The sequence below is a fragment of the Chiloscyllium plagiosum genome, unplaced genomic scaffold, assembly GCF_037043375.1.
Source record: "Chiloscyllium plagiosum isolate Xiang-an unplaced genomic scaffold, Cpla_swu_hap1 HiC_scaffold_43, whole genome shotgun sequence".
In the NCBI taxonomy this organism is placed as follows: Eukaryota; Metazoa; Chordata; class Chondrichthyes; order Orectolobiformes; family Hemiscylliidae; genus Chiloscyllium; species Chiloscyllium plagiosum.
Window position 1 is genome coordinate 32,937,331 of NW_028270181.1, and position 10,540 is coordinate 32,947,870.

General features: G+C 47.2%; 1 protein-coding gene across 2 annotated transcripts in view; it reads left to right on the top strand.

The window, feature by feature from the left end:
- LOC122541740 (tetraspanin-5-like) overlaps positions 1-10,038 on the top strand; it is a 68,756-nt gene extending 58,718 nt beyond the window's left edge. The window contains exons 6-8 of one of the 2 annotated variants that reach the window (XM_043678633.2): positions 2,491-2,538; positions 3,150-3,269; positions 7,555-10,038. In XM_043678633.2, the coding sequence (XP_043534568.1) occupies positions 2,491-2,538; positions 3,150-3,269; positions 7,555-7,626 (240 nt within the window). In that variant the 3' untranslated portion in view covers positions 7,627-10,038. Of the gene's footprint in view, positions 1-2,487; positions 2,539-3,149; positions 3,270-7,554 lie in introns of both variants that reach the window. The other variant, XM_043678632.2, reaches the window with a different exon arrangement.
- The last annotated feature ends 502 nt before the right edge of the window (positions 10,039-10,540 follow it).

Below are 10,540 nucleotides of genomic sequence, written 5' to 3' on the forward strand. Positions count from 1 at the left end.
GCCAAGCAGTGAGTTGTTCTCATGCCAGTCACTCCTGGCCTCTACAGCTGGTCCTCATTGCCCAAACCAATTGAGAGTGTTCTTTCTCTGGGTGAATCATGCTGTGCTCAGACCGATAATGCTGTGTCATCTTACGTACCGTCTTCACACTGCTAGAACAGTGCAGCAGCATCAACACAACTCACAGTGAGTTCCAGTAACTTGTGTTAGAAGTGTATCAACTCCTCCTGTGATTATTCTGGGGGAGGAGGAGCAGAACACACTTCTTGTGGTTTATACTTTGTCATAAAATCATAGCATCATACAACACAGTAACAGGATCTTTGGTCCAACTTGTCCATGCGGATCAGCTTTCCTAAACTTAATTAGTCCTGTTTGCCTGCCTTTGGCCCATATCCCTCTAAATCTATCCTATCCATAGGAACATTGGAATTAGGAGTGGGAGTGGACAATTTAGCCCTTCGAACTTGTACTGCCAAGTATCCATGTACCTGTCCAAATGTCTTCTAAGTGGAATAATTGTGCCTGCCCCAACCACTTCCTCTGGCAGCTCATTCCATATGCGCACCTCCCTCTGTGTGGAAAAAATGCCCCTTTTGAATCTTTCCACTCTCACCTTAAACCTATGCCCTCTTCCTCCATGTTAGATCACAATTCAAATTAAAGGAAAATAAAGAGATGTAATCTTTACAGTTTTCAAACTGGAAGTAACCCTGCACTAGTGTTTCCAGTAACCAATACTTTTCTTAACATTGATTAATACTTTGGCCTGGAGTATACAGTGTGAGAAACAGAACTCACTCATAAATCAATCAGCCTGAGACAAAGCCTTGGAAACAAGAACAATTTATTACGGCCTTGCTAGGACCAGATGCTTCTGCAATCAAGCAGAAATGCTCGCGAAAACGGAGCCTGTTAGCATTCTTATTTAGTTTACAAGTTGTGGAATTTCACCTCCCTTTTCCCATCCTATCATAAGCTGATTACTTCACTTGTTAGTTATTTTCTTATCTGGCCATCCTGCTGTCCTTGTCTGCATTCTTTGTTCCTTGTTTGTTACAGCTTGTTCTTTTATCCAGTTTCTCTTATCGTACTATAAGCTTTATTGTGAAATGCCCCTGCTGCTTCTTTTTGTGGTCAACTACAACATTTTAAAGTTATTCCCTAGCTTAAAACTATTTTCTTTAAAAGACACTCTATATACATTAAAGTCTTAGCCTTAAGTATGCTACATGCTACAAGAATTCCGCGACCGTTTGTATAATGTTCCCCTTCCCTTCCCCCCACTACAACCCCTCCCCCACCTGCAAAAACAACATTTCTAATCTCCCACATACAGGACATAATTTCAAAGATGACACAAAAGTCAGAAGTTAAGTAAACATTGAGGAGGATAGTTACAGTCCTTAGAAGGACATAGACGGGCTTCTGAAATGGGTAGAGACACGAGAGGAAATACCATACAGTAAAGTGTGAGATGCCACATTATTGGAGGCTACAGGAGGAGAGGCAGTGTTTAAAACTCAATGCTGCAACTTTACAGGCAGTGAAGATGCTGGGGGTGCAGGTGTACAAAAAGTTACAAATACTAGGTCAGATTGAGAACCTTGTTACATTTAAGCCAAAAATCCTGTCTGGGTTTTGTTAATTAGTAAGAGGACTGGAATTTGAAAGCAGGGAAGTTATTCTAAGCCAGGCCTCTCAAATCATCAGCAAGGCCTCAGCCAAGATACTGTTCAACTGTGGGCACAGATCTCCAGAGGGATGGCCTGACCTTGGAGAGAGTGCAGGGGAGATTTCCCAGGACCATGGTGATGTTGGAACAAGGCTTTCCTTTCTCAAAGCAAAGATAAGAAGGGAGGTTTATACAGAGAGAAATTAACAGAGCCAAAAGGGAATGTGATAAAAAAAAGAGGACAGGTCAAGATATTGATTACCAAAAACCTGTTGAAATTTGTAAACCTTACCTGAACTGAAGACTGACTAATAGGAAAACAACTTACTCAGTGAGTTCTCAGGACTGAGAACTTGACAGTCAGCACTTTAGGAAGGAGAGACGTGTACCATTGCAGGTGCAGGAGTGATCACCTCTCGGAGCAAGGTTGATGGTCACTCTCCATTCAGTGTGGCAGCAATGGTCAGTCTATTGTACAATGGGCATGGAATTGACTGTCACTCTGTACAGTGGATGTGGGAATGACCATCACTGTTTATAGTGGATATAGGAATGATGATCACTCTCCACTGGATGTGGCAGTGATGGTCAGACGGTGGGCACTCTGTGAAGTGGATGTAAATGTGATGGTCAGTCTGTACAGTACATGTGGGAATGATCATCACTCTGCAATGTATCTATAATTGATGGTCACTGTTTACAGTAAGTGTGGGAATGAGGGGAATCTGCTGAGACTGCACTGGGTATGGGAGTGACAGAAACGTTGTGCAAGTCTAAGCAGACTGGAGATAAAATTTATATTTCTTTTGCAGCAGAATGTTGTGAACACGCAGTGTGGTTATGACATCCGATCCCAGAATAAGGTATAAATCTTACACTTCTTTTTGTTGTGATTCCTCCACAGTGCCATGTTGAGAGTTACTCGGGACTATAATGATTAGATTCCGTTCACAAAGAGTGTTGCTATTCCCAACATTCCACCCCTGAAAGGAGCCTGAACTCTGTTTGATCCCTCCTTCAGGAGGTCTCCATTGAATGTGGTCACAATTCTGATCTTGTCCTTGTGGAGACCAGGTTGTGTCAGAGGTGCTGGCAGTAACAGCTCCTGAGCACTGACCTCTTCGATGAGCACAGAGACACAGAAGTGTGTGTCTACAAACAAACTCTCTCCACCTCTTACCCAGCAACACGACAACACCGTTCACTAAAATCTCCGCACCCAGCTCGGACCAGCCCATGTCCTGGATCAGGGCAAACTAGAACCTGTGTCCGTAGTCCAGGATTGGGCGAATAAGCCCATGTCCAGGCTCCATGATGAGGAGACCTGGGAGCAACAGGAAGGTATGGATTGTGAGGCAGGCAGACACTGAGTGTGTTGCTGTTTGGAGCTGCTGGAATCTGGGGAATTAGGCAGGTCAGTCAGAAATTACCTTGGGATTCAGCTGGCATTAAAACACACTTTGTCCTTCTCCAGAATGCAATAAAAGACAGTCTGATCATTTACACCAAGGGCTGTGTCCAGGCGTTTGAGGACTGGTTACCGAAGAACATCTACTTTGTAGCTGGAGCATTCCTGGTTATTGCCTTACTGCAGGTTAGAGTCATTCTTTCTCTTCACAACTTCTACACATTACTCACTTTCAGCTTAGTCTTTAAACACATATATCTTACTGAAATAATACAAAAACACATTGACCCACACTGGACCCACTCTGACTGTCACTGGGGTACACTTCCACACGCACTGACTTTCACTGGGGTACAGTCCCAGACACACACTATCACTGAGGTACAGTTCCACACACATTGACTCTCACTGAGGTACAGTCCCACACACGCTGACCCACTCCGGGATACAGTCCCACACACATTGACTCTCACTGGGGTACAATCTCACACACACTGACTCTCACTGGAGTACAATCTCACACACACTGACTCTAACTGGTGTACAGTCCCAAACACACTAAATCTCCCTGGGAACAGTTCCACACACACTGACGCCCATTGCAGTACAGTTCCACATAGATACTGACTCCTGGCAGGGTGCAGTTCCATACACACTGACTGCAGCGAGATACAGTACACACTGACTCTCACTGAGGTACAGTTCCATACACACTGACTCTCATTGGGGTACAGTTCTGTGCACACTGACTCTTACTGGGGTACAATTCCGCACACACTGACTCTCGTTGTGGTACAGTTCTGTATACACTGACTCTCACCAGGGTACAGATCTGTACACACTGACTTTCACTGGGGTACAGTCACATACCCACTGACTTTCACTGGGGTACAGTCACACACACACTGACGGTCATTGCAGTACTGTTCCACATACATACTGACTCCTGGCAGGGCACAGTTGCATACACATTGACTCCAGCAAGGTACAGTACACACTGACTCTCACTGAGGCACAGTTCTGTACACACTGACTCCTGCCAGGGTATAGTTCCCTACACACTAACTCTCACTGGGGTACAGTACTGTAGAAAATGACTCTCACTAAGGTACAGTTCTGTACACACTGACTCTCAATAGGGTACATTTCTGTACACACTGACTCTCACCAGACAGTTCTGTATACACTGACTCTCACTGGGGTATAGTTCTGTATACACTGACTCTCAATAGGGTACATTTCTGTACACACTGACTCTCACTGGGGTATAGTTCTGTATACACTGACTCTCACCAGACAGTTCTGTACACACTGACTCTCACTGGGGTATAGTTCTGTATACACTGACTCTCACCAGACAGTTCTGTACACACTGACTCTCACTGGGGTATAGTTCTGTATACACTGACTCTCACCAGACAGTTCTGTATACACTGACTCTCACTGGGGTATAGTTCTGTATACACTGACTCTCACCAGACAGTTCTGTACACACTGACTCTCACTGGGGTATAGTTCTGTATACACTGACTCTCACCAGACAGTTCTGTATACACTGACTCTCACTGGGGTATAGTTCTGTATACACTGACTCTCACCAGACAGTTCTGTACACACTGACTCTCACTGGGGTATAGTTCTGTATACACTGACTCTCACCAGACAGTTCTGTACACACTGACTCTCACTGGGGTATAGTTCTGTATACACTGACTCTCACCAGACAGTTCTGTACACACTGACTCTCACTGGGGTATAGTTCTGTATACACTGACTCTCACCAGACAGTTCTGTATACACTGACTCTCACTGGGGTATAGTTCTGTATACACTGACTCTCACCAGACAGTTCTGTACACACTGACTCTCACTGGGGTATAGTTCTGTATACACTGACTCTCACCAGACAGTTCAGTACACACTGACTCTCACTGGGGTATAGTTCTGTACAGGCCTCTTCATAGCCAACTGCCGCCGCTATATTAACCGCCACCTGAACTCCCCCACCCCTCTCACCCACTCCAACCTCTCACCCTCGGAACGCGCAGCCCTCCACTCCCTCCGTTGCAACCCCAACCTCACTATCAAACCAGCAGACAAGGGAGGCGCGGTAGTAGTTTGGCGCACCGACCTTTACACCACTGAGGCCAAACGCCAGCTCGCAGATACCTCCTCCTACTGCCCCCTTGACCATGACCCCACCCCCCACCACCAAACCATCATCTCCCAGACCATCCATAACCTCATCACCTCGGGTGATCTCCCATCCACCGCCTCCAACCTCATAGTCCCACAACCCCGCACCTCTCGCTTCTACCTCCTGCCCAAAATCCACAAACCTGACTGCCCCGACCGACCCATTGTCTCCGCCTGCTCCTGCCCCACCGAACTCATCTCCGCATACCTTGACACCGTCCTGTCCCCCTTAGTCCAAGAACTCCCCACCTACGTTCGGGACACCACCCACGCCCTCCACCTCCTCCATGATTTTCGCTTCCCCGGTCCTCAACGCCCTATCTTCACCATGGACATCCAGTCCCTGTACACCTCCATCCCCCATCACAAAGGACTCAAAGCCCTCCGCATCTTTCTTTCCCGCCGTACCGACCAGTACCCTTCCACTGACACTCTCCTTCGACTGACTGAACTGGTCCTCACCCTGAACAACTTCTCTTTCCAATCCTCCCACTTCCTCCAAACGAAAGGAGTAGCCATGAGCACCCGCATGGGCCCCAGCTATGCCTGCCTCTTCGTAGGATATGTGGAACAGTCCATCTTCCGCAACTACACTGGCCCCACCCCCCACCTTTTTCTCCGCTACATCGATGACTGTTTCGGCGTCGCCTCGTGCTCCCACGAGGAGGTTGAACAGTTCATCCACTTCACCAACACCTTCCACCCCAACTTCAAATTCACCTGGACAGTCTCAGATTCCTTCCTCTCCTTCCTCGACCTTTCTATTTCTATCTCAGGCGACCGAATCAACACGGACATCTACTACAAACCGACCGACTCCCACAGCTACCTGGACTACACCTCCTTCCACCCTGCCCCCTGTAAAAACGCCATCCCATTCTCCCAATTCCTTCGACTCCACCGCATCTGCTCCCAGGAGGACCAGTTCCAAAAACGCACAACCCAGATGGCCTCCTTCTTCAAGGACCGCAATTTCCCCCCCGACGTGGTTGACGATGCCCTCCACCGCATCTCTTCCACTTCCCGCTCCTCTGCCCTTGAGCCCCGCCCCTCCAACTGCCACCAGGACAGAACCCCACTGGTCCTCACCTACCACCCCACCAATCTTCATGTACAGCGCATCATCCGCCATCATTTCCGCCACCTCCAAACGGACCCCACCACCAAGGATATATTTCCCTCCCCTCCCCTATCAGCATTCCGTAAAGACCACTCCCTCCGTGACTCCCTCGTCAGATTCACACCCCCCACCAACCCAACCTCCACTCCCGGCACCTTCCCCTGCAACCGCAGGAGATGCAAGATTTGCGCCCACACCTCCCCCCTCACCTCCCTCCAAGGCCCCAAAGGAAACTTCCATATCCGCCACAGATTCACCTGCACCTCCACACACATCATCTACTGCATCCTCTGCACCCGATGTGGCCTCCTCTATATTGGGGAGACAGGCCGGCTACTTGCGGAGCGTTTCAGAGAACACCTCTGGGACACCCAGACCAACCAACCCACCACCCTGTGGCTCAACATTTCAACTCCCCCTCCCACTCCACCAAGGATAATGCTGGACTCCTCCATCGCCAGAGCACAACAAAACGACGGTTGGAGGAAGAGCGCCTCATCTTCTGCCTAGGAACCCTCCAACCACAAGGGATGAACTCGGATTTCACCAGTTTCCTCATTTCCCCTCCCCCCACCTTGTCTCAGTCAAATCCATCAAATTCAGCACCGCCTTCCTAACCTGCAATCTTCTTCCTGACCTCTCCGCCCTACCCCAGTCTGACCTATCACCCTCACCTTGACCTCTTTCCACCTATCACACTTCCGACACCCCTCCCCCAAGTCCCTCCTCCCTACCTTTTATCTTAGCCTGCTGGACAAACTTTCCTCATTCCTGAAGAAGGGCTTATGCCCGAAACGTCGATTCTCCTATTCCCTGGATGCTGCCTGACCTGCTGCGCTTTTCCAGCAACACATTTTCAGCTATAGTTCTGTACACACTGACTCTCACTGGGGTATAGTTCTGTATACACTGACTCTCACCAGACAGTTCTGTACACACTGACTCTCACTGGGGTATAGTTCCGTACACACTGATTCTCTCTGGGGTATAGCTCCATGCAGACTGACCATCACTGGCCCACACATACTGACCGTCAGTGGGGGACAGTTACCTCCACTGGGTATTGTGGTAACAGACCATTTTCATTCCATCTGCGATAACATTTCTAATTTTAAGTTGTGGAAGATGTTAATTGAAACTTTCGATTTCCCACAGATGTTCTCAATATATCTTGCACGCTCTCTGATCAGTGATATTGAAGCATTGAAAGCTGGCTGGCGTTACTGAGGATATTAATTACATGGAACTTCCTGGAACATGTTACTATCAAAGTTACAAGTTGAGAAATATATATTTTTGTATTTGAAAGAAGCTAACTATAATACAAAAATAATTAAAATTCCAGACTTTTCTGTTCTGTGCTCCCCATACTTTAGCTTGTTTAAGGTGTAATTTGATTGGATGCAGGACTTTGTGACTGAGGTCCTATCTCAGCTTGTGTCTTATTCTTTCTGACTATGAGCGTGATTGTTGAAGAGCATGTTGGTGCAATTATGTCATGTTGTCACTGAATACTTATAAATAATTGAATTTCTGCCAGACTTCACAGGCTGAGGTGTACGTTCTTAACTATAAACTGATCACTAGGATGAAGTCTCAGAGGGCAACGGCTTTGTTTGAGTAAAAATTGCAAATTCCATTTGCACCCCCGACAAATACCCTCCTGACAGCCCATAATATGCTCCTCAAATTCCCACAATACCTTCCGCACCCCATTATGTGCTCCTCACTCCCAGTAGTACTCTCCTCACCCATAGCAAACCCAAGACAGCACTCCAAGCAATTTTCAGTATTTTTTCAAAATGTTTGATCTCTGATTGGCTGTTTCCACTTTACTTGTAGCTTAGCTTTTCCAGCTGTTAAAACCGAGTGAGGATTGAGCATCAAGTCCTTCTCCAGTAACACCCTCTGCATGTAGTAACCTTCTATGTCTGGAGTGTTCTGGTACCTCTACATTTATTACATTTGGTGTACAAGTGTTTAAATGTTTGTTGATAGAGTTAAATACCTTTTGTGAACAATGATGGGAGTTGCAGCATCTAAGCTTCTGAAGGAGTAGTCACCACCTGTTCTGTGACTCTAACTTGTTGACTCAATGTTGTATACATTTCTGTGGTGACTTGCCTCTCATTGAGCTCAATGCTTACGATATCTGAACTCCGATATCTGATACCTCCCTTCCAGCTTCCCACAAGAAGGTTAGTTCCTCCATTAACTACTCACCAACATGAGATCAGCTTTATCTATCCACTCATTCCACCTCCTGATTCTCTCTCTCTCCGCCCCCCCACCCCCCACCCCTGTCTGCACCATCTAGCTTGTCAGTCTGTACTGTGTGAATGGGGGGGGGAATGTGGGAAAGGCTAGGGCCAGTCGGGGGACTGCCAAAGTGAGAGTGGCCAGACATGGGAAGGCTGAGGTAATGGGTGAGTCTGAATCTGAGAGAAGTGCACATTGCTGTCACATTCCTGGATGTCAGCACAAATAGCGAACGAAAGCCAGCTCTTGTTAGGGCCGGCCACGGTTTCACATCAGTGACCTGCAATCGCCTTGTGAGGGGCCCAGCCCCAGTGATGGTGGGAATTCATAGAATAGAATCATAGAATCCCTACAGTGTGGAAACAGGCCATTTGGCCCAACATGTCCTCTGAAAAGGGTCCCACTCCACCCCCCCCCCATTCCCTTACATAACACTCCATTTCTTATGACTAATGCAACTAATCTACACACCCCTGAACACTATGGGCAATTTAGCATGGCCAATTCACCTAACCTGCACGTGGGATTGTGGGAGGAAGCCAGAGCACCCAGAGGAAACACACATAGACATGGAGAGTTTGTCTGTGCAAACTCCACACAGACAATCGCCTGAGGCTGGAATGAAAACTGGGTGCCTGGTCCTGTGAGGCAGCAGTGCTAACCACTGGGCTATCATACCATCCAAATTGACGCCAGTCAACCCCATTCTGCCAAGAGTCAACAGAACTGAAGTGATACAGGTCTGCTGACGTCTGACCTCCTCCTTCTCTGAACATACCCCTCCTGCTTTCCAGCTTCTCAACCCACCTCCAGCTCCTCTGAAGTGATCCATATCCCTCCTTTAGATCCACCTCTGTTTTCCCAACATTCTATCCCTCGGTTACCTGTCTCCCAATTCCGAATGTCCTCCACCTTCCCTTCCTTCTTCAAACTCCCTCCCATCCACCAATTCCCCCCCACCTTCCTTCCCTGTCTCCTAATTCCTTCAAGATCTTAATCCCCCTCCAGACCCACTCCTTAGCCAAAACTCCATCCCTCCCAAACTTTCCTTGTTCCCCCTAATGTCCATGCCCCCCCATCCACAAACTCCCCCGTATGTCAACAGCACCACCTCCAGGCGCACTCAGATCATTGCTATTTCTGGCCTCAGTTCCCTGCCATGGACAGTGTCGGTCGGTTTGAACTAGTCATGTTGGGGGTTGTGACTCTCTGTCACTTGAGAAATATCAAGAACCACTGGAGTATTTTTTAATTTAAAATGCTTTCTTTTTTTTATTAATTTGTATAATTTTTGAAAAATGCTAGTAGCTGTGAAATTTGTGGAATTTTTGCTACTTTTTGTATCTGATTTTCACAAAACAATAAATTTTATGTAAGACTCATAGTTGTTCGGTCTTGCCATTTTACATCAAACACATGCATCATTTGTTCCTGAGACTGAGGAGTTGGAGCAGCTCCACACGGACAAAGTCATATAACCACCAGCTAACACCTTCATTCAGAAGTTAGAGAGAGAGTCATCTAGCATAGAACAGGCCTTTCGGCCCACAATGTCTATGCCGACCAACAAACACCAAGCTACACTCTTCCCAATTACCTACAGTTGGTCCATAGCCTACTCTGCCCTGGCATTTTAAGTGCTTATCCACATGCTTCTTAAATGTTGTGAAAGTACCTGCCTCTCACGCAGAGTGTTTCATATTTTACCACCAAAAAACTTGCCTCAGATCTCCTCGAAACCACTTGCTCCTCACCTTAAACTTATGTCTTAGACCTGCCTGCATGGAGAAAGAGACTTTCAAGATCTACTCTGTCTTTGTGTCTCATAATTTTTAGTATCTCAATCCGATTCCCTCCTCAGCTCCAGGTAAAACAAATCCAC